Here is a 27,655-nt window from a genome sequence, read left to right as displayed (position 1 = left end):
TAAATTGGGTGACGATGTTCTTTATTTTCATATATTTTTGAAATTTCAGCAGGGTCCACAACAGTATGTGTTCAATAGTGGACTTCGCATCGGTCGCCGGCAGTCTTGAATTCGAAAAGAAAAGTTATAGACTATTTTTGGTTCCTAAATTTGTACTAGCGTCTTACAATTGTAGAAACGTTCAACATTGTAGCAGTGAGCCCGACAGGGAGCGTTATAACAGCATGGCTGTGGTGCTCGCCATACCGATTTGCAGCACCGGTTGGCAGGGGTGCAGTACCAATTAGTTTTCGGGATCTTTGGTTTCGGTGTAGGGTTTCGAATCGCAGATCGGACACGTCTCACAGGGTCTAAAACGAAATGTTGGGATATACAGTGACCCCACGCAGTTGAATCACCCACAATTTATGAATCAGCTGATTTCAAAAGACAAAATTATTATCAAACTTGTCATAAAACATCACAGAATTATTTTTACACATAGTTTCTTATCAGTAAAAATAGTTCGGTGATATTTTGTGACAAGTTTGATAATAATTTTGTATTTTGAAATCAGCTGATTCATAAATTGTGGGTGATTCACTTGCGTGGGGTGACTGTAATTCTTGTTTTCATCAACCCTGATCGATGAGTGTTACTCACATGGCATCTGAAAAGAGATAAATTTGCGAACTTTCATTATTGGGCTTAAATGAGAAGAATTTACTGATGAAGTAAGGGATAGTCTCATGCGCTTCAGTGCATCGTTCATTCCAATCGTTGTGAAGATGAATAGAAGCCAAACCTCAAATTTTGAAGAGCACAAATCTAGAGGACCAGACAGCTGTTCAAACTGAAAATTTGATCGATTGATCACCACCAGTCAGTGACATATTGACCAAGTTTTCAGTTTAAATAGCTACCTGATTCTCTAGATTTGTACTTATGAAATTTTGAGGTGTGAGTTCTGATTTTTCTTCACATTTTCGAAAAAAAATCCACGGTGTTGATTATCTTTGGTTGAATCGATTGACAGAAAATACTTACGCATGGCGCACAGGGACCGCAGGGATTGCAAGGTCCACAAACAGATTCGCAACAAGGATCGCACATATTGAAAAAGAAATTTCTAGCTTGATACAAATTGTAGACTCTACTTCAAAATCTTTTTTTTTTTCTTTTTTGTAATTATCACTTTAATTTTGCGTCCGCTCTCCAAGAGATCTGAAAAGAAAATGAAAGTAACAAGCATTTCCATAGTTTGGTTGCTTAGATTCCATCAAGCTAGTCCGAAAAGGAGCCAACGGTTGCTTTTCTCTTTCGCGATTGCTCTGATTGCATGCTTGAGTCGAAACACAGTCGCCTCTCCACATCTCGATCTAGGGCCGTTGTTTTTCAGTCGATAATCCTGACGATGCAAAAGTCAGTGCTACCAGTATGCTTTTTAAGCAAATCTTATGAACAAATTTAAATATCAAGGCTCACAACTTGGTAGTTTTTTGCACGCTTCATCCATTCAATGCAATAGAGTATGCTAGCTTTAAAAAAATCAGGTTTATTTTGAAAATTGGCGATGATTTTAAAGGAAATTGAAGCAAATACCATTATTTTGCTTTCAATTGAGCATTTTGTATTTATTTTACCATTATAGGAGCACATGCGGTAATCTTGACATCGAATTTTAAAAGATTTGAAACAATAAGATTTCATGAAAAATGTTCAAACTTGTGGTGAAAATCCTAATTAGTCAACTAGCAACCTGGCCTAGCTAGCAACAAAGTGCCCTGTTGCAATTCAACTCAACGATGAGAAAGTAGGCCTTTGCCAAAACGACCAATGAGAAGACTTAGTGGTCTTTTTTGACTGGCAATTGGTTTCATGTTTGCACTTTTACCCGACCCGTCTTGTCTTAGATCTCGATATCGAAGGTACCATCGAGATAGGGAGAGATCGAGACAAAGAACAAATTTTTGATGAATACAGGTCGGACTCGATTATCCGGAGACTCGATTATCCGGGATTCGATTATCCGGGATTCGATTATCCGGGATTCGATTATCCGAAATTTTAGACTCGATTATCCGGAATTTGTTTTTTGATGTTCTTGTTTTTTTTTCAATTTTTATGCATAATTTGGTAGTGCAATATACAATATGAATGGTTTTGCAGTTTTAAACGTATATAAGAAAAGGGGGGGGGGGCTTGAAAAAGTGTTTTTTTGTGTATGCAGGTCAAAAAAAATATTTTTCTTGTAAAGAAATAGTTTCTGGTTACGCAACTGCATCATATAAATAGGCGTCTTGCTGGGTAGTGCTTCGTGAAGCCCAAGCAGGACAGTTTTTACATTCAGAAATAAAATAGTGAAAAGTAAAAAATGAAAAAGTGATTTGTTTGATTTGTGTCCTCAGTACTGTTGGTTTTTGGATGCCCTAAGTTCACCGAACCATCCGGAAGTGACAGGCAGCACATAAATTTAGAGAATCAATCCGGTGAGTTTGTTCCAGTATGATACTTTTTTCTTTTGTGAGCCTTCCGGATCGTTTTTGTCCGCGTCGTGGAACTTCTGATCGTTTCTTGAACGGAAAATGTTATTTTCGGAGTTTGATAATTTTGTTCAGATTGCGCATTCTGTCCGGGCGCGTGTTACGCAACTAACAATCGGTTGTGGATGCTTTTTAACCGTTCGATGACCCTGGAGGGATCGATTCTGCTTTTCTTATAATTTTGAGCAGAAAAACCGACTGTGTTTAGTTCGAACGGGCTTCCTTTCGTTTTTCGATTATCTAAAAATACAGTACCACCCAGAACAGTTTTTCAATAGGCGTGATTTTTTTTTTACGCGTATCGTTATTTTATACAATCCGATGACCCTGGAGGGATCGGTTTTGCTTTTTACTGGTTATTGAGCAAAAATATTACTGCACAATCGACAAGCATTTCGCGAAATACTATTTATACTATAAATAAGCTATTGTTTTTTCTTTTGATTGCCGGCATTCAAAAAATTAATTTGAAAACGCTTAAACAACAAATATTTATGGTCTATCGCCAGCTTTCTAGGCGAATCCTGACAATATACCTTCCCCAACCTCCAACTCCGTAGCACTTATGAGGGTGTCGCTGAGTCGGTGGCCTCTCATTAAGTAAGTGCTACATCAACATTTCCTTCCCCTGTCCCAAGTTACGGTAAAGATGGGCGTGGCCGGGAATAGCGATATTCATGCTTTTAGTATTCTTGTTTATGATTTGAACAAGGTATACTCCCCTGCCTTGTTCTTGAAAGTAGTCAGGATGAGATTATTAAAAAGAAACATGAATGTTGCTAGTATCCAATCTACGAAGTATACCGTAACTACGCTAACGCTAACGCTAACGCTAACGCTAACGCTAACGCTAACGCTAACGCTAACGCTAACGCCACTGCATCATATAAATAAAACAAAAAAAAAAAGATAATATTTATCGAAGATTTTAATTTTTTTTAGTGTTCCGATTATCCGGAGGATTCGATTATCAGGAGTGAAAACAAAATCGATACTCCGGATAATCGAGTCCGACCTGTACTAGATTGAAAAACACTCCGTTGCCAAGAAAGTATTACACAAACAGACGTCATTTTGCGCTTCTTATTTGTTTTGAATCCCAAAACTTTGGTCTAGTAACCTTCCATATTGGTCATATCGACATACGGAGAGAAAATTGAGAACGAAAAATCAACAGAAACGCATCGAGATATGGAGATATCGAGATAAGGAGGAAATCGAGATAATGGAGAGTAAAAATGAATGCGGACCAGGGATGGGAAGTGTACTGTAGCAAACATTTACCACCTTGACATTCACATTTTTCTACACGACCATCAAAATTTAAAGCAAACCATGACCGTTCAAAAAAAAAAAAAATGTAAAAAAAAAAAATGCAACTGCTTTGAGTTGCGTAATGAATCATAACACAACAATTTCTCAGAAATTGTAAAATAATTTTGAATGCATTCCGATATAATTTCTGATACCCTCAAGTGGTCTTCAACGAAATTGCAAAAAATGTTGTACGTAACTCGTTGCAGAACTCGATTTTTACAGCGCTCGTCGTAATTATCCTACTCGGCAAGCCTCGTAGGATAAATTTACGACTCGTGCTGTAAAAATCATCTTTCTGCAACTTGTTCCGTAAACTACTATTTCAATCATTCACCTCGAGATGGCTGCCCGAAAACGATCATAGTGGAGAGACAAAAATATTCAAGCAGTGAGTGAACCAGGGATGAGAAAAGTACTGGAGCACACATTTACCGCCTCTACATTTACACTCAGAAATAAAAATAGTCCCAGAATTACTAAAATTTATGCATTAATGACTATTTTCTATCTGCCTCTCTTTCATTCTGCTGTGAATTTTCTTACTAACTGTCATTTCGACTGGGTTGAAGTTTAGCGATGCTTCAACCCAGGTGAATTGACATATAGGAATAAAATTCCCTGCAGAATGAAAGAGAGGCAGATAAAAAATAGTCATAAATTTAGTCATTCTGTGAATACCCGTGTTTCTGAGTGTACATCTTTCTACACCACCATCAAAATCCAAAGCAAACCATGACCGTTCAAAACAAAAAAATGCCACGGCTTTTCAAAACTGTAATCTTCTTCTTCTTAACGTTTTTCAACCCCGAATGCGAAATGACTCGAGCACAGTGGTGAAACGATTTTTGCGGTTTTCGGGGTTTTGCATTTCGATAAAGACAGCATGAAATTGAACTTGTTTATATGTATCGCGACGGAATGAGCGTGCTCTTTCTATTAGAGCTAATAGATTTCAATGAGTTGAAAAAAACAAGCGAAATATTTGCGATTGAATGATTTAACACTTTTCTCAATCATTCAACTTGGAATGGCTGCCCGAAAACGGTCATAGTGGAGAGACAAAAACAGTCAAGCAGTGAGTGAACCGTTGGCAGCGCAACGCCTGATGGTATTGATGCTGCTGCTGCTTTGTATTTTGGTTGACTGGCAGAATCGAAGAACTGTGGTGAATAGTGGTCACAGTTCTCAAGCCTGATGCAGACTGAAGGGATCTTTTGAAATCATCGACATACGGAGAGATATCGAGATGTAGAACATCGAGATGTGGAGAGTCGGCTGTATTTATTTGTGGTAGACTGAATGAACTGCACGAAAATTTTGACTTTTAAGCGGTGCCATGTTTACTACGATGAACTTCACTTTTCGTGCAATTTGCCATGTAATATGGACCTTTGCACGAGTTCACTAATTTGACGTTTGAGCGGTGCCAAATTCACTCGTTGCCATGGTCACGTAAATAACTCGGCACCGCTCAAACGTCAGATAATGAACTCGTGCATTGATCCATTGAAAAGCTGTCATAAGTTTTCATCGCGATCGTGTTAAGCTCGTTTGGGTCATTCCGGTGTCTGCGGTTTGTTCCGCTTTTTCCGCTGCGGTCGTGTTTATGTGTTGCTTTGCGGTAAGTTATTACCCTAGCAAAGCTCGCGGTAAACTTTCAGTAGCAAGGGACCCCTCGAGCTAGGTCTTAAGGCTGGATTACTAACAGGCAATCGGAGGGGCTTCGCGACCAACGTGCAGATACTGTTACCTTACTTGGGTTATGTAAAAAGTGTAATTTAAAAAGAAAAGTAATGTGAAACTTATTGGAAAACTGTTTCTTATGTGGTGTGGGCTGACTTTATTGAATTGAATATTGTGATTGTGGGTGTAGAGCGGGTAATTTATTGAAAACTTTGGGACGTACCGGTACTGTTGATGCTGCTTAGCCTGGTGTCTCGATGCCGTTGGACGAGCGCTCGTCGACGATGTTTCTGCGGACGGCTAGATAAGCCTCCGGTGGATTTCCCCGCAGGGTGGTGGTGGTAGTCGAAAAATTAGCTTGGTGGATCGGTAGTAGATCAACTTGACGGAAAGGTGCGATCTACTTGTCTCCCTGGCGTCTTCCCTCTTTGGCTTACATCGACAGAGCCCAGGACAAGGCCGGAGTGACTCTGCCGAAAGGGGTCCTCCTTGACGTTTAGGGCACCCTTGGGGCCCGAGGAATCGCTCCTTAACGGTTATGGCCTTGCAAGACCAGAGCGGCACTAATCTTTTTCTAATAGGCGTAATGGCCAATTAGGGACCACTAGGCCGAACCGTGTGCTTCGCCAACTTTCGTTGACGTACACAATGTTGGAGTACCGTAGGGTACCACAAAAGGTCTTGTGAGGGTAACGGGGAAGGGTTTTAGAATATCATAAGTCATAAGGGCTTGTATATTTTTTTATTTGTGAATATTTTAATTGAAGCTGATGTTGGAAGAACTAATATTTTTTATTTTGTAGATATGATCCAGCCAGTTAATTCTCAAGCATCAATACGTCTATCTGTGTACGCTCGAAATCTTCCAAAGGATGACCCGAATATATTCAAGCGTTATATACAGAAAATTAAAAGTATATCATTCAATGATCCCTACTTGATCGATTTGAAAAAGACCGAGTTGCCGTTGAATGTGACCACTGGCCATGTGGTAGAGTACTTATTAAATTATAGATCGTCGTTTACGGGAAATGCTATGCAAAATAACCGTAGCCTGAAAGGTTACAAGAAATATGAAGCAGGATACGTAACATCGGTGAACGGGCAGAAGATTAATAACGCGTACATTGTACTAGCCAAAGTAAGTTGACTTAATGAAAGTAATAGTAATTTACGGAACTAGTTGCAGAATGATGATTTTTACAGCACGAGTCGTAAATTTATCCTACGAGGCTTAACGAGTAGGATAATTACGACGAGTGCTGTAAAAATCGAGTTCTCCAACGAGTTACGTACAACATTTTTTGCAATTTCGTAGAAGACCAGTTGAGGGTATCAGAAATGATATCGTCAGTGCGCATCGTACCTTCGTGCTGTGCGTATACGAATTCTCTCATCTTGGACTCATTGACACCCGCGCATCGAAAGTGTTCCCACGATTCACACCCATCGCCATGGGCGTAAATAGCCATCAGACTTCTGGGGGGCCAAGGGCCCTTAGCATTGGAGGTTCCCAATGCTTGTTTTGAAATATGTGTGAATCGATTACAGTAGCATACAAAGGTAGGACATAACCTTAAAAAATGTCCCAAATCGATTGATGTGTAGTGTACATTATTAGAATTTAATAGTTTTGGTATGTTTTGGCTAGATAACTTTTTTGTACAGAATCAGAGGATGTGACATAGAACTCTAAAATTAAAAATTCACAAGTTCACCTACATTGATTCTGTTTGACTAGAGTTTTAACCGTTTCTTCCAACGACTTTCATCGTTAATTTCTCTACGTAAAAAGTGTTTTTTTTAATGAAAAGTAGTTGAACAAACATTGTGGCAAATGAAATTGTTTTTCCAAAATCAGTTTCAAAAATAATAATTGTTTTTCAATAGTAAATTGTTTGTTTATTAACAGTTTCTCAACAGTTTACGCAGACCGTGAATTTGAATTCGAAAATTGTAACATTCTGAGTTATTGGGTCACCTAGTGGCTAGGTAGCTTAGTTGGTAAAGTACCTACTCGTCTAGGATTTCAGTCCCATCTGAGCACGTATTTTTTTCATAATTTATTGATAATTTATCCATCTTTACTTGCATAATAAGTTAGTCAATTTAAAAACCATGCGAAGTTCCCCTTCGCCTAGATTACCGTAAAACTCAATATTTGTAAACTGGAATAGATGTAGAAGGACGGCCACTTTACGCAAGTTTTATCGGACTTGGTACAATAAAAATATCTGAATCGAACTAGGAATAAAGAGAAATTTTACATGCATATTTTTTTCAAAAACTTTAGAGACTTTGAAAAACCCTTTGTATTCAGTCTTTGAAAATATTCTCAAACTTGTAGTTTAAAACAGAGAAAACTAAGAGAATTCTCACCCCAAATTGTGGTGTTTAAACACAGTTTTAAAAATGATTTTAAATCTTCACAAACCTCTACATCATCAGTATCTCATTAGCATAGAAGCAAGTTTTATCTATTTTTTCTTAAATGTCGTCTTTTTTTTTTAATCACAGATAGTTTACATAAATGCAGAAATATCGATAATGATAAGACAACAGACATTTGGAACAAATCTTTGGACAGAAAAAAAATCTTATACACTGTATTTTCCTGTAAGAACGATTCTTAGTATCATTAAAGATCCTTGATTAAACAACAAAATTCTATACATTCTAGAAACCGCACGCTTGGAAATCATTTTATCATTGAAGCAGGCAATCCAATCTTAGCATGTTTGAGGAAGAGCACGCTTTGAATAGTAGCAACAAACAACAATTCTCAGAGTAGTATCCAAGGTATCGTTGAAGCCAACTGATGGTTCGCAAGTGCAAATCAATGCTAATCAGCTTGCACACGCTCAAAAAAGCGTTCTGGAAAACGTGAACTGTCAAAAATATTGTCAAAAACTGTCTAATGAGGACTATGCTCCTGAAAATAAAAGTGATTGCCTTTCTTGATGCGTGGGATTCTTTTTTTTTCAGAAATGATCAAGAAAAGCATTTTGCTTTGATCACAGTTCGCAGTTGAGATGAAATGTAAAGCTTGCTAAAGAAAGTTTCTTGACAATTTCTCTCGCAGAAATGTTCATTTTTCTTGTGTAGAACAGCATACTTAGCTTAAATTACAATAATTGATCTTAAAATCTTGAAGCTTGTAATAAGATTAGAATCATACTTAATAACTTAATCATTTGGTTTCATGATTAACTCTACGGCTATAAATGGATCAAACGAATTCTGCCTATTGTAAAACGTGTTTTCACAATTTCATCATCGAGAAAATAAATGACAAAAAAGGGTTTGGCAGTAGATATAAGAAGTTTTTAAACAACGTTTTGCTGTTGCATGTCAAACAATGATCATTCAGAAATTTTGAAAATATATATTCAACATGCAATTTAATTATTATCTCATCATCTACTGTTCAAAAATTTTAGGGGGGTCCAAATCTACGTTTCGGGGGGGCCAGGCCCCCCCTGGCCCCTCCCTATTTACGCCAATGCCCATCGCAACAGACCCAATTATCATCACCCTCTTTCTGATTGCATATTTTACATGGCTTATCTATCCCTTCCGTATTAGTAACGTTTTTGCCCTTTTTCGGCATAATTAAATCTAATAATTCGCCTACTAAGCTGTCTATAGGACAAGCGAACTTAACTGCCGCACTGCAGTAAGCACGACTGTGGTAAAGGCACGAAATAGAAAAGCTGACTACTGACTTGTGTTTCGATGCAATCAAACCTCCGGGTCCGGTACTGGCTGGGATGATGATATTCAGTCTTCAACTGTGGGTCGTTCGGTTGGCGGACGTCTCCCCGATTGCAGCACTACTTGGGGGCTATCCATTAATTACGTAAGGGTTTATGGGGGGAGGGGCGGTTTCAGATTTCTTACGCGTCATACAATTTATTTTTAATTTTCATACAAAAAATCTTACCATGGGGGGAGGGGAGGTTGAAAAATCGCGAAAATTGTCTTACGTAATTAATGGATCGCCCTTTGGCAGCGACACCCGACGGGCAACAATCATCCGACTTAGGATGAAAATCTTTGTAGAAATGTGGGTTGTACAGTCAGAGCCGTAGCGTGCGGTTGGCCAGGTTGGCAGCCGCCAAGGGCGCCAGTCAAAAGGGGGCGCCAAAATGCGCTTGATAATATTTTTGAAGATGCATAATGCATATTTAAATAGGGCTTCTTATTAGTAACAATTTAAAAAAAAATATTCGACATAATAATATGAAACATTTTTTTTAAAGGTTTTTAACAAAATATGCAACAAGCATTTCAAAGGATATTGTTCATTCCTTGTTGTAACCTAAAAAAAATCGTAGAACACTGAACATGAATCTACATTATATTGAATCTGAGCAGAACTCTTGCTTCGTCTTGATCAGTCTTTCACATAATTCTAGGTGTGATTCTGACAGAATGTTGTGTATGTTTTTTGATAACTTAACCATTTTTTAAACTGCTGCTTTAAACCTAGCCGGAAATTCTCACAACAGACATAATTTTTGGAATTTGTAATACATTTTAAATAACCCAAAGAATGTTGTACACAATCTAAAACTCGTTTGGATTAAAAAAAATAGTAAAATGGTTGACTGTATCCATATATACTGCCGTTCTACGCATATTTGTCCCGGTTTACATAGAACATGCGACAAGTAGACATAGAAGGGCAGTAGACATCTTCCCATCTTTTAAAAAGTTTTCCTGGTTGATATTTTACTTATTCATTTGTTTTTTTTTTAACTATATTCCATTGAAAATATAAATGGTAAACTTACTTTTAATAGATCGTTAATAAACCTTCTCTTCCATCGTAATATTGATTTCATTTATAATGTTCTTGATAAAAAAATGATTTTTTTTGTAATTATCTTCATGTTTTAGTATCTTATTGTAAAGAAAGCATTCAATTCCAATGGTAATAGCAGTTTCTCGAAAATTATTTGGACCTCTTCGATATCAAGTAATATCAAGTAATTTTTAATTGATTAAGAACAAAATTTGTGATTTACAGACTGCAATAAAACTTCTAAAAATATATTGACTTAATCTACGCTGAATTTATTTAAAAATATCTTTTTACATCTTATAGAATTTCCTTTGATTTACCTATGAGTTTTCTGAAAACTGAAGCATACTTTTATTTCCGAAGAATTTAAACCATCCTTTCCTATCGTATCTCAAACAATTTTACAATTAATATTATGAGGTAAGTCTTTGTAAAACATTCTTAAATTTGTAAGCAGTTACCTACTTTAGCTTTCGAATTCTATTTTAGGAATAAGCTTTTAAATGCTTTCCGGTTGTTTAGGGCAAAAAGTTTCAAAACTGTACCTAAAAACAAATGGAAATTTAGGAGAATTTCTTTAAAAAATATATTTCATATAAATTTGCAACGAAAAATTTTGTTGGAAACATCTAGTAGATTCTGTATATTTGTTTCTGTATTTTATGTATTTTTTGTTTCTATATTTTTTCCGGAATTTTTCAAAGCATCTTCAGATAACATTCAAAATTTCTAGAACAATTCTCATTAGAAACATAAAAGAGTACACATTGAAGCGAGTTAACCCTGGGAGAAGATGATCAGTCCCAGAAGAGGACTGCCCTAAGCCCCAAGCAGCTGATCTAAACCCAAAGACATGTTTCTTTGCAGGAATTTAGTCAATAATTTGATATGTTCTAAAGTTAATCAAATATGTCATCTATTTAAGAAACTTTTGATGATTTTCATAAAAATCTTGTATCGCTCAAAATTTTTCAAAAATAATTTACAATTAAATTTTAAATATATGTTTTGATAAGCTTCGACTAAGGGGCGCTGAAATGGAGGCCGCCAAGGGCGCCATGAGACCACGCTACGGCTCTGTGTACAGTCTACAGATAAATTACAGTTTTAATCCATTAGATTTCAGGTTATGGTGTTTCACACACGCGGTAATTCTTAATTCTTAACGTACCTCAAGTGAATGCCTCCTACGTTAACTGTACGGCGTTGACTGTAGCCGAAAACTGTTGCTTGGCACAAACTGAATTAATGAAATCCAATATATTAAACTGTTTGATGGACTGCTATCTAAACTCACTTGAATAATCGAAATATCTCACTAACTGTTACTCTTTTGTGAACACGGGTAAAAAAATGCTGACTAACTGAGCAGTGGTTACTGTGTATTCTGTCTGTTTCTATTTTCTTTTCTGTACCGAGCGCCGCGCGAACTGTCATTCAACTCGGCGAGAACCGCTCAGTTGCGAGGGAACTGACAGTGGTTTTACCGCCGTTTCGCCGTCAACAGTGTTGCCGGTAACAGTATTGATGCTGCTGCTGCTTTGTGTTTTGGTTGAATGGCAGAATCGATGAACTGTGATGAATTGTGGTCACAGTTCCCATGCCTGGAGTGAACCGTTGGCAGCGCAACGCCTGATGGTATTGATGCTGCTGCTGCTTTGTATTTTTGTTGACTGGCAGAATCGAAGAACTGTGGTGAATAGTGGTCACAGTTCCCAAGCCTGATGCACACTGAAGGGACTTTTGAAATCATCGACATACGGAGAGATATCGAGATGTAGAACATCGAGATGTGGAGAGTCGACTGTATTTAAAAGTGGTAGAACGCTAGTGGCGCTGTTAGGCAGCGTACATTTATTACGTAACGCTAAATTTGTTCATTTTTGACCCCCTCCTCGTAACGCTTTTTATATGAAAAATTTCAAATTTTAATGTGATGAGCCGTAACGCTTGGGCCTACTCCCCCTCTCCCCCTAGAGTGTTACGTAATTTGTGGACGCCGCCTTATAACAAAAAAGAACTATTTGATTAATACTTACTATTGAAGTTTTTGATTGTTTGTTTAGTGCCATCTTGTAGAGAATGTTTTATTTTGGGTAAAAAAATGATTTGACACTGAAAGCCCCGGTACTCAAGCTGTCAGAGCGGGGCAAACTAGATGTTGGTCACTTGAACAGTCGCGACATTAGCATTCTAAGACTAATGCTTCTACTGTCGCAGCAGATGCCTTTGACTTTTGAAGTTTTCGCACGATTTGATTTAGAATTTCTGAAAAAATAAGAAAATTTGACCAGAACTTTTGTTTGAATACTTTTTGAATTTCTGAACAGATGTATTGGAAAATCTCTGAATGAAATTTAGAAATTTCTCACACAATTCAGGAAGCAATCTCAGTGCGTTTTCGGAAGGAAGGAATTCTATAAGAAAAAAACGGAACAGTTTTTGAAGTAATATCTGTACGAATAGCCTAAAGATTTCCTAAAGAAAGATTTGAGAGGACAAATAGATGAATTCCATGAAAGTTATTGGCAGTAAAAAATATGCGAAAAGCCTAGAAAAGTACTCACAAAAGGACTTGTAGCAGCAATATGTGGAGCACATGAAATTATAATATTTGAATGGTTTCGAAGCAAAGACAGATCTAGTTTTGTTGAAAAGCCAGAGGAATCATTTCTATTTAGAAAGAAAGAAACTGTGGAGAAACATCTCGAAGGTGTCAATGAATAAATTCGGAGAAATTTACAGGTAAATCTGTGAATGTGTTCCTAGTAGAATCAATACAGGGATTGCTAGAAGTATCAAAATAGAAATTCGTAAAAAATGCTAAAAAAATTAAAGTGTTTTTTTTTTAATATTTCTTAAATCTATTTTCTTAAAGATTATACTGCGGAATATGTTTTTGTCTCATGCACCAAAACACCGCTATTTACTAAATAAAGGGCTGCTAAATCCAGTCGTTTTCAAAAATATCATAGCACGTCTAGTTTTTGAGATATTGACTGTTGAAAATGCAAAATTTGACTATTTCAGCATGTTTCAAATGTACGTCCAATTCATCTTATCTTGATTACACCTAAAACAACCTAGTACAAAAATTGTATAATATCGTGGCAAATACAGAAAATGCAAGTTTTTTTTTTGCAGAAGATGTAAGATTTTAATACAAATGCAGTATAAGTACCTTGCTATTTCTATATTTGCAACGATTTTATTTAAATCTTGCAGTCTCTGGTTGGGTGTACTAGTGAATTTTCAACAGGATTTTTGAAAATGAGCCCACGAGCTTGAAATATAATTTTGTAATAAACTAGAAGCCACTTATAGCCCTATAGAGAAATGAAATGAAAACAGATTCGTCGTCCTTCTGCACTTCACAAAAAATGAACCTAAGAAACTTTCTCATAAGCATAATCCAGCTTTTTAAAAGCGCTAATGGCTGCCGCAAATAGGCTCGCTTTCTAATAGGGATCGGTCGATTTGACGTTTGGCTTGAGTCGATTTATATTGAGCGAACCCAAGCCAAACCTCAAATCGACCAATCCCTACCAGAAAGCAAGCCTGTTGGCGGCAGCCATTAGCGCTCGTAAAAAGCTGGATAGACAGACTCTAGTGACGCGAAACCCCCAAAACGCTCGAAAACATAATGAAAATTGCGGCAAAAGTAGCTCACGTCGCAACGACCAATAAATACAGCCACTTGATTTATATTGTTTTCATGAAATGGTCCAAATAACTTGCAAAAGTTTAAATTAAATGAAAATAGGATTTTTTTAAATTTTTAAATTTTCACATATTTACATAAAACATGGCGCACCCTGAATATGTTGAAATTTGATATTTGTCTGACGTGCTATGAAAAATTCATTCAAATCGGTCTTTAAATAACTGAGATTAACCCTACCAAAGTTAACCATTTTGTATGGAAGATCTAGAAAGTTACAAACGTATTGTCCAATTATGTATGTACACTCGGTTACGATTGTATTTTTTTTTTCGTGAAAATAAGGTAAGCTTTTGATTATGCTCCAACATTTCACTTGAAGCGTGACATAGTTTGTATATTTGAGGCATCGAATTTACTTGTGGAACTAAATGAAGAATACTTAAGAATATCTAAAAAATCTTGAACATTATACTGCGGAAATTCCAGAGGCTTCTAGAATCGTTCGAAAAAATATTGGGACATTCCTTTCACTTACAAGACACGACGCGAGACTGGACGCAACACTTATTGTTCTTAAAAATATATTTGTAAAAACATTAATAAATGTTGTATCGAGTCTTGCATTAGCGTCTGCTCATATAGACAGATATCAAAATTTTAGAAATATCAAAATGTTCCATACAAAATGTGGCATCAGCAAATATTACCAACCGATAGCAATTTGTAAAAGGTCATCCGAAAAAATAAAAACATTTTACGATGACTTTTTCCACGGGAAGCAAGATATTAGCAATACACCCGATTCTGTTTGGTACGGTGGATGCGTACCGTGCAAAATGAATTTTCAGTTCAAAATTTCAAAAAAACCGTGCAAAAAAGTAACATTTCTCGACATTTCTTGCAAAAATAAAGTTTTGGCGGAAAAAAATGTATGGAAACCTTTTTTGCATGGCCGTGTAAAAAAAATCCGTGCAAAAACAGAATCGGGTGTATTGTTTGTGAGAGCCGGAATCTTTAATTCAAAATTCAGCAAGAAGAGCTCAAATTTGCGTAGAAAACTACAATATTTTACAACATTAATCAGTTCTTTTATTATATTAAACTTACCGGATGTTTGGAACGCGTAGTCTTTCTTCGCCAAAACTTTCTCATTGAATTACTGTCGATTCTCAATAGCTCGATATTCAAGGTACCATCGACTTATAGGATTGGCTTGATAAGTGATGACAAATTCGCAGTTTTTTGTGGCTTGATCGAAAGAGCACATATGTCTAAGTATAACACGATTTTATTACACTTCAATATCCTAATGTTGATATCATAGATGATTAAAAAAGGTTTCAATCCATCGACTCAATGACATTTCAATTTACATAATGACAACTCGTTCCGAAGTAAAATTTGCCGAGATATTCAAAAGTGAATGTCATACTAATTTCAAACTTGTTTTATAAATATTTCCAGGTCATGAAAAATTGTTAAACAGAGAATAAGTAAAAAACTAAATACCCCTAAACAAGCCAATTATCGAGTTGAGCATGGGCATGAGCATGATTGACCGCCCGCAGTTGCTATTTCGTTATTACAAGAACAGCTGTACTTACACAGGGAACCAACAGACGCTACTCGGGATCAGTATCATCCTCAATGTGTAAATACTGGTGCTCTTATTGTTATAATAAACAATACCGGCGCCGGCTGCGTCCGAATGCAGGTCAATTTGGGAATGGAAGGGAAATGTTGACGTGTTACTTGCTTTACACGCTAACTCTGAAGTACCCATTAATGGGTACTTTCGTACCCATTTCCTACTAAAGTGGTTTAACTCATTTAATGAGTAAGGTCGACTTACCCATTAAAGAGTATTAGCCACGAACTTCAAAACATGGGTATTTTTTACTCCTGGTTAATTTTGAAAAAATGGGTAAAAATGCCTCGTGTTTTTGCCGATTTCGCTCTGGATTCAGGTTAAGAATTGGGACCTTGGAAAATCAGGACGAAAAACAAATATCAGTACCATCAGTGCACCAGTATCCGCTCATGCTCCTATTTCCGCTCACTAGTGTAAAAATTGATTTTTAGTGTCAAACACCAACCATTTTCACACGGATATATTCTAGCAATATTAAAAACTTTCAAATGAAGTCGTCTTACATTATTTTCATTTGATAAAATAATTCTTTATATTGAAAACACATGACGAACAAGATTAGAATTTCTTATTTTTTTACACTTCACTTATTTTATTGTTCATTGAAACTCTGTTCCTCTTCGAGCATTGTTCACGTCTCATGCCCGTAGATGACTACCGGTCTTATTAGCGTCTTGTACATGGTACACTTAGTACGGCAGTGAAGTTTACCAGACCGCAAGGTCTTGTGGAGTCCATAGTAAGCACGACTTCCGGCAATGATACGTCTTCGAATTTCTCTGCTAGAGTTGTTATCCGACGTTATCAATGATCCGAGGTAGACAAATTCGTCCACCACCTTGAACTCATCCCCGTCGATCGTCACGCTGCCTATGCGAGCTCTATCGCGCTCGGTTCCTCCAGCCAGCAGATATTTCGTCTTCGACGTATTTACCTTCAATCCAACCCGATCTGCTTCACGTTTCAGCTTGGTATACTGTTCAGCAACCACCTGGAACGTTCTTCCGACAATGTCCACGTCGTCAGCAAAACAAATGAACTGGCTGGATTTATTGAAGATCGTGCCCCGCATTTTGAAGCCCGCCCATTTCATGACACCTTCTAGCGCAATATTGAACAGGAGGCAGGAAATACCATCGCCTTGTCGAAGTCCGTTGCGTGTTTCAAACGGGTCCAATAATGCAAACTGGACACAACGGATCCGGATTCCATCGCTCGCCCACAAGGAGCATGCAACAGATTCAGCGGATCCAACACTACTTCAAGCCAATAATCGAGTTATAGAATAAGACTTCTGTAAGAAAGCAATTTTATTTTGTTGATAGTATTTTAAAAACTATCATTTGAAAACTTTTTCGAAATGCTCGAAAAATCACGTTTTTTATTTTCATGTTTTTCAACTTTTATAATAACTGGCAAGTATTATTCACCTCCTAACACGAATTAGTTTTCCCAAAAAAGCAAGATTTTTAAAATAGATAACGAGTTATAGAGAGCAATTTACCTCCCACGTGACATCTACTAGAGGAGATATCGAGTTATAGAAATATCGACTTATGGAGAGCACGATGTATGGAAATTTGAAGGGACCGAAAAATCGAGTAATAGAATATCGAGTTGTGGAGAGTCGACTGTAGTGTGAAATAAGATATAAATTTTGACCAAAAAATGTATATCACACCGTAAAACTTTTTTTTTTATAGTGCCAATAAAAGCTGCCTGAAAAAAAGCCGATTTTAAATTGACGATCCAGGATTTCTTAGAATTGAACATTTTATTTGCATCCCTGAGTATACCAACATTTTTCCTACTCATGATTTCGAAATTGGACGTATCTCTGCGTTGAAGAATTTGTCTATTGCGATGCGAACTCTACTAGCATCATTTTTTCATCACAAAACAATATTGAAATCGCATTACCTGTTTCAGCTTTCGATATTCTTGCACCATTTTTTCACATGTTAAAAACTCTTCTGTATCGGTTTTGATCGTTGGTCATCTGCATCCGTAGACATTCCAAAATTCCTTAGGAGACCGACGCATAGCCATAACCCACGTAAATACATCCGGCTACAGATTTTTCCCCACGTCCGTTATTCGCTTTTCGAAATTATACTTTGATGAAAGTCTGTTGTGAAAAATCATACAAATAGGTGCAACTGTTTTTGAGTAATGAGCTTATAACAGGCCATAACAAGATCTTGAAAACTTCAAAAAACATCATATTATAATTTTTAAATTTCTCGAAGACAACTTAACCGATTGTTATGATTTTTTCATAGAAGTTCCTTATCACCTGATGTTGGATGGTTTACTTTTTTTTTTGTTAAATTGACTAAAAACCAAAATGGCGATCAAAGAAATTCTATATGGGAAGTGTCAGTCCCCCATGTAATTGCTGAATATCTTCAAAAACAGATTACCAATGGTCAAAATCAATACAGATTTCAAAAAATAGAAGAGTTTTTTGAAAACTGGTAAACAAATGGTGCAAAAATATGAATAATTAAAAAAGTTATCGCCATTTGAATATTTGTTTTTCGGGGTGAAAAATGAAGCTGCCGATAGAGGGGTTGATATGTCTACTTTGGGCAGCTGATTGGAAAGTTCCAATCTAAAAATGCACGAAATCTCGTTGAATGTACAAAAAATAAAAAGAAGGGGAAAAATAATAATAATTCTATAGGACAGAAATGCAATTACTGTCCCATGATATAAGAACTAACATTGAAAATGTTTGTTGCTAGAATGTTGTCGAATGATTTGAATAAACATGACTGGACAGAAGAATATTGAATTAACAAGATTAGAATTTCTTATTTTTTTATATTTCACTTATTTTATTGTTCATTGAAACTCTGTTAAAATGGAAGTTGAAACAAATGTAAAAGTTAATAAACATCGAGAATCTTACTGGTAGTTTTCCAGCTTATGTAAAAACAATATAAGGAGGGATACATTAGGGCGATTCAAAATTTAAAACTGTTAGAAAATCCAATCACCCATATCTTCCTCTCTATCGTTGCCATAATAATAGTGTTTTGTGAAATGTTTAGCTTTTTTGGTGGTGATTTAAAGGTGCCCAAAGATAAAGTAGATTAAAAAAAAAATGAAAAATGTTTCAAACAGATCAGTAATGTAAGCACAAACTTATCATCCCATAGTGAAATCTCGTGCTTCAAATCATAATGAAGGATGTTGCTGGGGAAACAAATCTCTTCTGACCTATTTTTGTTTGTTTTTTTTTGTAGATGTTTGCAGGGCTATAATCCCATATAAAGCTAAATAACAGCAAACAAACCATGAAAGTCTGGAATAATATCTGGATGATTTCTAAGCAAAGACAAACTTGTCAAAATGCCAAAGGAACCATTTCTATCTTGAAAATGGAAGAATATGTAATTAAACATCTCGAAAGTTTCAAGGAATATTTTGAGAGAAATTCAAAGGGAAATCTCTGAATGTGTTTGTAGAAAAATCAATAGAAGGATTCCTAGAAGTATCGAAAAAGGAATTCGTATAAATGTTGAAAGAATTTCTTGAAGGGTTTTTTGAAATATTATTAAGCCGAAGTAGGCCGTCATTGAAATTTGTACGCGTCGTTGATGATTGTTGCTAATTCATCTTACGATTTTGAATCAGTTGGTTTGGCACTGACACAGCTGAAAAAGTATCAGCATACTTTATGCACGTTGGCGCGTACAGTGATACTTTTTCAAGTCAATATAAACTATCTAAAATGAGAGTTGTCACTTTGAAATTGCACGCTTCAAAGTGATCATTGCTGCCAAAACGAATGACGGGCTACTTTGCCTTAATCCTTGTTTTTAGGGAATATCCGGCGATATTTTTCGAGGTGTCTGTTTGGAAGACATCTACATTGTCTGTATCATTTAAGATTAATATACCCGGAGGAAATTTCCAGAATTCCACTCAAGTGTCGTCGGTGCCAAAAGTGGGGTCAGGGTATCAAACATTGTCGCATGGATGCTAGATGCAAGATTTGTGGAGGTTCTCCCTCACGCAAAGGAAGGAAGATACCAAAAAGTTTGTATGTGAAAATTGGGGAGGCAACCAAAAATCTAACTATTGGGACTGTCTTTCACGCAAACAAACCGTTGAGACTCGTACCAGGCAGATGAAAGGCAACTTTTTTTTGTAACCGTAATTCACCAGTCAGAATCTAAAACAATTCTCAGTTTCTAGTTAACGATCGCTTGCTTAATAGTCTTACTCATCAGGTAAATTATAGTTTACTTTATTTTGTCGGGTTTTGTAGGTTGCCGTTCAAATCTCTTAATTTGTATTGGAAATACCAAAGGAAATTCCTATGTCAATGTTGTCGCAGGAAATTTCAATTTCTCCCCTTCAAATTTTCGTTCGAATTGTTTCAAATCAAAAGGAAATACTCATGCTTATGCCGCCGTAGGTAATTTCTATTCCGTTTCTTCATCACCAGAAAATGCCAACAGAAAATCATCGCAAAATGTACTTATATCTATTAAAATGTCTCCCTTTGATATTGAATATTGAGCTGAACAATTGCATCAAATAATTGATGCAATGTTTAAAACCATCAATATGGTTGAAGCAGTCCAAGTTGGTTTAAAATCTATATAAATAAAAATGGAATGGTGTTTGTATGTCACGAAATGGCTCGAGAACGGTTCAACGGATTTGCACAATTCTTTCAATGTTGTATTCATCAAGGGTTCCGACGTGATCATGTGAGGGAAAGGTTTAGAAAAGTATCCGGAATAGTCGAAAAAACGGGACAGAACTAAAATGTAATTTTGCATGGGAGAGTGCATGCCATTTTTCAACAGCCTTTCAATTGGGTTTAAAGTGAAAACTCCTTCATTCTCACCCAATAGATTCCAACGGAAAAGTGGATATGTAATTCAATGTTCATTACTTTGGAAAAGGAGTTTATTGTATTTGAAGACTCTAACATTCAGTCCGATGAATAATAAAATACCACATCAGTTTTAAACGTTAACTGATGAGAAGTAATTGGACTCACACGCTTTCGCGAGATAATTTTCCATTAATACCGAACCTTATAAAAACGAAGGAAAACCACAAAATCGTTCCTATACTTTCGCAAGAAAATATAGCACAAACGTGTTCCGGAACGGAAACGGCACTGATTTACGATGATGAACGAGCACACGTGAGCAATTTCCACCAAGAAGTCATGTGCGAAAAATATAGGAAGCTGTAAAAGGTAAACAGCACCAGTTACCAAGTCAGTGTGAATATATGTACACGGGAGTGCACGGTACGTGACGAAAGAAGTTCTCATTTGCAGCATATGCTGCTCTTGCAAAGCACAGCATCGCCAATGAGCTTATTCCAGTGTGTAATGTGTATTATAGTGCAACTAAAATCTTGTAGGTATAGGGATATCGAAAACATGATTTGGTTGCACACGAACAAATAGGGACCCATGTGCATACTAATTTGAAGTACGCAGCTAAAATAGATTTGCAAATCACATTGCACAATTCAGAAATAAAAAAATATTCTAAATTACTTGGTACAAACTATTTCTCCAAAATTTGTATTGCAGTTTGCGACATAAACTGCCCTGATCTATTTATAAGAATCTTCTGTGCTGTCGTCCCCATTGCGTTCCGTAGTACAATTTGCTCTCCATCCGCGAAGGGTGGAAGCTTGTTTGTGCAGCACAGAAGTAATCCCTAATCAGCATATTTGGCTAATTTATATTGTTGCCACTTTGAATGTAATCAGTTTTTCTTTGTCGAAAGTTTCCTGTGCAGGAATGCTTCGTGGGTGGCATACCGATTTGTTTTGGGGTAACATTGACAATTTAGGGAAGCATCTATGAATGATGTTATATTTATAGACACTTTTTAATACATTTTCCCCAGAGTCTATGAATGGAGAGTTGCGCGAAGAGGCTTCTTTGAATGGTTGTTCTTCTTCGTCTTCGAAAATAGCCCCTATCTGTTTTGCTGGTCTGCTCGATAGGTAGACGGTTTGACAGTTCGAAAGGTAGATTTGGTTTCACTCTTCACGCAACTCTCCATTCATAGACTCTGATTTTCCCTATGTTCAAAGTTCATCGCAAAATAAGATTTCTCTTGATGACTGAAGCAATCGATTTCGGATTTCTCGCGTCACCGTAGTGTTTCTGTGTGCATTGATTATGTTGAAAGTAGCTTATAGCTGCTCGATAGTAGTGCTTCGTGAAGCCCAAGCAGGATGGATCGTTGTTGCGTCGTCGGATAGGTTTTGTTCTCGGTTTCGCGCGTGTTTTCGTCGATGGAGAAAATTTTTTCCCCTGTTTTCAAGCGTCTTGCTGGGTAGTGCTCCGTGAAGCCCAAGCAGGATGGATCGTTGTTGCGTCGACGGATAGGTTTTGTTCTCGGTTTCGCGCGTGTTTTCGTCGTCGGAGACCTTTTTTTTCCCTGTTTTCGCGCGTCTTGCTGGATAGTGCTTCGTGAAAACGGTTTGTTTTCGGGACGCCAAGAAGTTTTTCTGTTCGCACTGTGTTGCGAAGAGATATTTGTGTTCAGTCGAGGATGGATTACCAACTGGTGAGTTCGTTTCATGCTTATGATAACACATTTTTTCTTGAAAGTGTAACTTTTGTGTAATATTAAAACAAACTTTGTTTGGTTCGTCACTATAAGTGTCGGCATTATGCTTGTTTTACACAATTTCAATATACATATATTTTTCTCTTTTTTACATTATTAAAAATATCTTTTGAAATGTTCGACATTGTGAATGTTGACGTATTTTTTAAAAATTCTACCATCTCGAGACAAAAATGCACAGTAATACTCATATGTAATTTTCAAACAAACTATGTATGGTTCGTCACTACAAGTGTCGGCATTATTGCTGTTTCATATGATTTAAAATATATAATGTAATTCTCAGTTTTCGCTATTAATAAAAACTTCTTTTGAATTGTTCGATATTATAGATGTTGACGTTTTTTTTTTTTGAATCTACTACTAAAAACTTCTCGAGACAAAAATACAAAACTAGTTTTAAATGTAAGTCGTATATTTCCCCCTTGTCCATGGATCGCATCACCGACCAAAGGTGACTCCCAGATCTTTTCCTCCCCCACTAATAAACACCCTTCCCGTGGTGATTGTGGAGATGCAGAGGTATTCTCGGTCTCTAGAAGCAACAATCATTACACCCTAACATTCCTTCCCCATCCCAACTGACTGTAAGGACTTGGCCGGCGCCGTTATTGATCAATAATATTAGATCTGCTAAAATTGCACTTCGAGAGTAAGCGGAAACTCCCATCCCTTATTCATTTGGATCCCAGTGCAATTCTTACCAGTTCCGATCAATCACGGAGTAGCAACCATTGACATGTACAGTCAGTCTATGCTATGCTATGCTATGCTATAGCTGCTCGATCAAGGATGAATGCTCAATTAGGTGAGCACGTTTCATGCCTTTATTCTAATTGTATAATGTATTATTAAGCATACTCAACAACTTTTACGTGTAACAAATTTGATTCGTTGAAGCTACTATGGACATGGTCACATTTGCTGCACTACTCAGTGATTTTTACCAGATTGTAGTAAACTTAACAGATTCTTGTAGTCGGTTGAAAAACGTTGGTGCAGTTCTTAGTTCTACCATGGATTCGATAGATTATACAACAATATTTGTTTGCGTGTAGATTGTTAAAAGTATGAATATTTTTTCATACTTGCAAAAATGTAATATTTCTCCTAATACTTTCAAAACTCAGCTCATACTATTACCACATAAACCAAAAGTATTTTATCTGAAACCTTCGAGTAGAAATGATGTCACGATGCTAATAAATTGGTCAGATGCAGTTAAGCACCTAAGGGTCATTGGGGGAGGACTGTGCTATGCTCGTCGTCAGTCTCAGCCTCTAGCTGAGCAACTAGCACAAGAAGTACTTGGCGACGAGGTTGATGTAAGTTCCTTTACTGCTGAAGCGACTCTCCAGTGTAAAAATCTGGATGAGGCCACCGATGCAGTGAAGGTCTCGGCTGCCCTCAAAGAGCAGTGTGACATCGACGTAGCCAGTAAGAAAGGGCTCGTAGGGCACCCAGGTGGCGGCGATCAGGCTGCCGGTCGCAATGGCTAACACAGCGAAGAACTTGGGCATACTCAAGGTAGGCTGGTTGGTTTGCCGGCTGAGTATACAACAGCCTCCTGAAGTTTGCGTCAAGTGTTTTGGGAAGGGCCATAAGTCGTGGAATTGCAATGGTCCCGACAGAAGTAAGATATGCAGAACATGCGGCTCCGAAGGCCATAGGGCAAGCGATTGTAAGTAAATCGCTAAGTACCTAATATGTGTCGACAGAGCAGACAATGGATACTTAACGGGCGGACCCAAATGTCCGGGCACAAGCGGAATAGCAAGGCAGCCAAAGCCCAGCAGCGGCTTTGGCAGTCAGTCTCGGAAACCACATGGTGTTACTATCGGACCCATACACCATACCAGCCAACAACGGGAAATGGGTGGCGGATAGGTCTCAACAGCTAGCAGCTATAGGGATGACAGGACGATACCCAATCCAAGAAGTAGTCTCTATCTCAAATGACGATAGACCCGATGGTATCCCGAATGTTGCCTTAAAAGCGGCAATGAATGCGGATCCGAATATGTTCAGAACCACGATGCAACGCTGCATAGATCAAGGAATCTTACCGGATCTATCGTAGTGACCAGCTGACCCGTTAGTTTATAGACCTATCCGTCTTCTAGATACGACGGGCAAGTTATTGGAGAGGTTGATCCTCAACAGGCTAGTACCGTATACGGAAGGTACGGACGACCTGTCCAACAACCAGTTTGGATTCAAGAAAGTCACGGTTCACAGGCGCCCGACGACCATTTTCCGGTGCAACAACACGATCTACTCGACTAGTCCTCGGTGGTAGACGTAGTCTTCTCTGAAGCTGGCCGGGCATATGCCGAGGTCAGTCCTGCGATTCAGATGCAGGGAAACTTCCGGTTCACAGGCATCCGACGACCATTTGCCGGTGTTGTTTCACGAATTACACTGCTAGTCCTCGGCGGTGCACTCTGCCTACTCCGACTTGACGTTGATCGGCCAAGGACTGTTCTGTAATTCCGATATGATGATGACTTCCACACGTTAGGAGTGAGCCTGTGGGTCCACCTTCTTTTCTCCGAGTTATTCCACTCCTGCTGCCACTTGACCATTGTATCCAATCTGATGGTATTCCTCACATTCCTTGTGTCCTTTTGCTGGTATCATACTAGAGTGATGCAGATAGGGATCATTCCGGCGATAACGCACACTGCCTTCGACGATATAGTGCGGTAGGCACTCATCACCCGTATAGCCATGAGCTGGAACGTACCTGCCAGCTTCTCTCAATTGCCTTTGGTTCGTAACCCTGCAACTCAAGCCGAAACTCCGTATCTCACTATGAATGATGATACGGTCGCCATAAGACGCCTCGCACTGCTTCTTAGCCTGGAAGTTTAGCCTGTCGTCGACCATTACTTCAAAGTGCTTTAAAGAGCGTTTCGATAAGATTGCGTGTCCTTTTACGTTGACCTGGAACTGATGAACCGCCCATATGACCTTGAGGATTAGTACTATGCTGACACAGTTAGACACATGTAGGGGAACTGGGTGTAAAATGCGCTTTTGGGGTATAACGCGCCACCTTCGATTTGAACGAACGACGTCTTTGGGACGCTGTTTTTCACCCGAGATAATAGAAAATATATTAAAATGCTTCTCTATTTATATTTTTAAGTGTTTTCCTGGCAAAAATCGTGAAAAACTGAAAAAAAAGTTTTTCGCTGTTTTCGTTGCAATTGTGTGTTATGTTTTAGGTCGATAAACAACAAAACTTTTGAAACTATCACCCAGAATCGCCTTGTGCACTCCCATAGTTACCATGCGAAAAAAAGTGTCGAATTTATCCCATAAAAGCGTATTGAAGGAATTAAACTTCAACTCGTGGGGCAAAACGGCAACTCCTATTTCATAATACCAAAACAGCCGTTTGAATTCAAATTCCAGCAAACGTAATGCCACGCTGTAGTTACGTGCCAATTTAAACCTTACAAATGCACATTTTTCAAATCAGCATGTATGCTATAATTAAACAATGATAAATCGCTTTTATGTATGACGTATATGCAATCAGGAATGAAAATGAAAAATGAAAAATGAAAATGGATGGCTGTTTCTACTATTTGATAGAAAACATGTTTGTCTATCCAATAATAATTAAAAAAGAGCTTATAATAATATACTTAATAGCTAAAAACACTTCTTTCCTTAGACGGCGCGTTATGCCCCCGGTTACCCTATCAGCTGCAACTTTGTCGAATACCGTTTTCAAATCAAATGCTCAGTAATTAATTATTGATTTTGTTGTTAAAAAAATAAAAATACGACGTTTTTATAGATAAATATGAACATTATATTGACATAGTATTATTCAAAAACAAACAATGTACATATTTGAGTTTTAAATATTGTTTGATTGATTTGAATCACATGTTCCGTTTAGTCATTAATTTTGAATTCCAGTCGCATAAGTTCGAGTGTGGGATGCATTTAAATCTACTCATCGGATTTATATCTTTAGATAGTTGATGTTGAAGACCCAACATAAAACAATGCATAGTATTTTTCGAAAGTAGGATGCATTTATTCGCATTTTTCAATTATTGCTACGTGTGACTCAATGAAACATACATTCGTGAAAATAAATCACGTTTTCCTATTAGCGTGCCATGTTTACATCACCTTCGTACCATAAATCTTCAAACTCTACTTCTTTGGTAAGGGATAGCTGGCAATAATGAGCTTTAATGGTTTCAATAAGAAAAAAAAATATGCATGAATCTGGCAAAAGCTCGAGAGACAAATCGTTGAAAGGACAATGTTGCGGAAACGCAGAGGCATTTTGTCCAAATTCTCAAAAGCAGCTCGCTAACTTCGGGTTTTGGGTGCGAATCAGCTTTAAGCTGTGGATGTACAATTTTCGGTTTGACGCATGTTTGAATAATAATTCGTCTCTATGTTCTGGGTGTTTGTTTCACTATGTGTATCAATGTTCTAGGTTAGATAAGCTGCATTTAGATTAAGCAATAATATCTGTGATAACAATTAGAAACTTACTGTGATAATAGTTAGGTTTAGCTTCAGTAGAATTCATTGTGTTGGTTCAAACTGCAGCGTTAATATAATATATAGGATTAAGTTTGATTTACACGGTTCGGTATTCAGCTAAATTACAGTGCACCAGTTCTTGTAAGTAACAATTCACATTGCCCTGGCGAATAATGACATTTCTGTTGGAACAATACTACCGCTAACGTGCATCGATTCCGTTTATGGAAACAGTAGCCAAGAGGAACAGTGCTGCCAGCAGCCCCCACCCACCCCCGTAACACTGGTCACCGGTCCCAGGTGTTCCAGTTTTACTTTTACCCAGGGTTTTGAGGCTGCTGACAGCACGGCCACTATAACCCTGCATGAATATTCTACATCCTCTAGAAGTAACCAGAGGGCAAAACTGTCTCCCACTTTGTAACTGTTTTTCAAATTATTTACTCCGCTGGTAACCGCGATCGCCACTATTTCTATACTCTGGTACAACTATTAACTATTAACCATTAATAGCTTACGATCACTTACAAATGTTCTGCCAACGACTTCGATGATATCAAATCTGCTGACTTTAGCTGCGATGGAAGGCTGAAGAATTAAAAGTTTATTACAGCAACATCTTTGGAGGACTCAGGACAGACAATGATTTTATAGATGGCTGCAAATTCAAATACTTGCTCCGAATTCTGCATGCACTGCGATACTGCTTTTGCATTCGCTCCAATATCTCCGTCCTCAATACTTTCCTGTCTGCAGCTTTTATCCAAATGACTGGCCAATACATATCGCTTATCTGCAGGCAATGGACATGCCCTATATCAACTGCAGCGATTTGCAGTAGACAGGATGTCCCAGGCCCGATCT

General features: G+C 37.6%; 1 protein-coding gene across 1 annotated transcript; it reads right to left on the bottom strand.

The window, feature by feature from the left end:
• On the bottom strand, positions 1 to 27,558 carry LOC110679190. Its single transcript, XM_021853294.1, has 5 exons — positions 27,466 to 27,558; positions 27,320 to 27,379; positions 643 to 649; positions 168 to 350; positions 1 to 104 (listed from the first exon to the last, which is right to left on the bottom strand). Exons 1-5 carry the CDS (start codon positions 27,481 to 27,483, stop codon positions 46 to 48), a joined length of 327 nt encoding a protein of 108 aa, XP_021708986.1. The 5' UTR covers positions 27,484 to 27,558; the 3' UTR covers positions 1 to 45.
• Between the last annotated feature and the right edge of the window lie 97 nt (positions 27,559 to 27,655).

Source organism: Aedes aegypti, chromosome 3 (assembly GCF_002204515.2).
Source record: "Aedes aegypti strain LVP_AGWG chromosome 3, AaegL5.0 Primary Assembly, whole genome shotgun sequence".
In the NCBI taxonomy this organism is placed as follows: Eukaryota; Metazoa; Arthropoda; class Insecta; order Diptera; family Culicidae; genus Aedes; species Aedes aegypti.
Note: the sequence above shows the minus strand (reverse complement) of the source record. Positions and strands in the feature narration are given on the sequence as shown.

What these genes read in the sequence shown, in the direction of transcription:
- LOC110679190 (XM_021853294.1), bottom strand. An exon ending in TGTTGAACGTTTCTACAATT is followed by an intron (nt 105 to 167) that starts GTAAGACGCTAG and finishes TTCGAATTCAAG; the next exon opens with ACTGCCGGCGACCGATGCGA.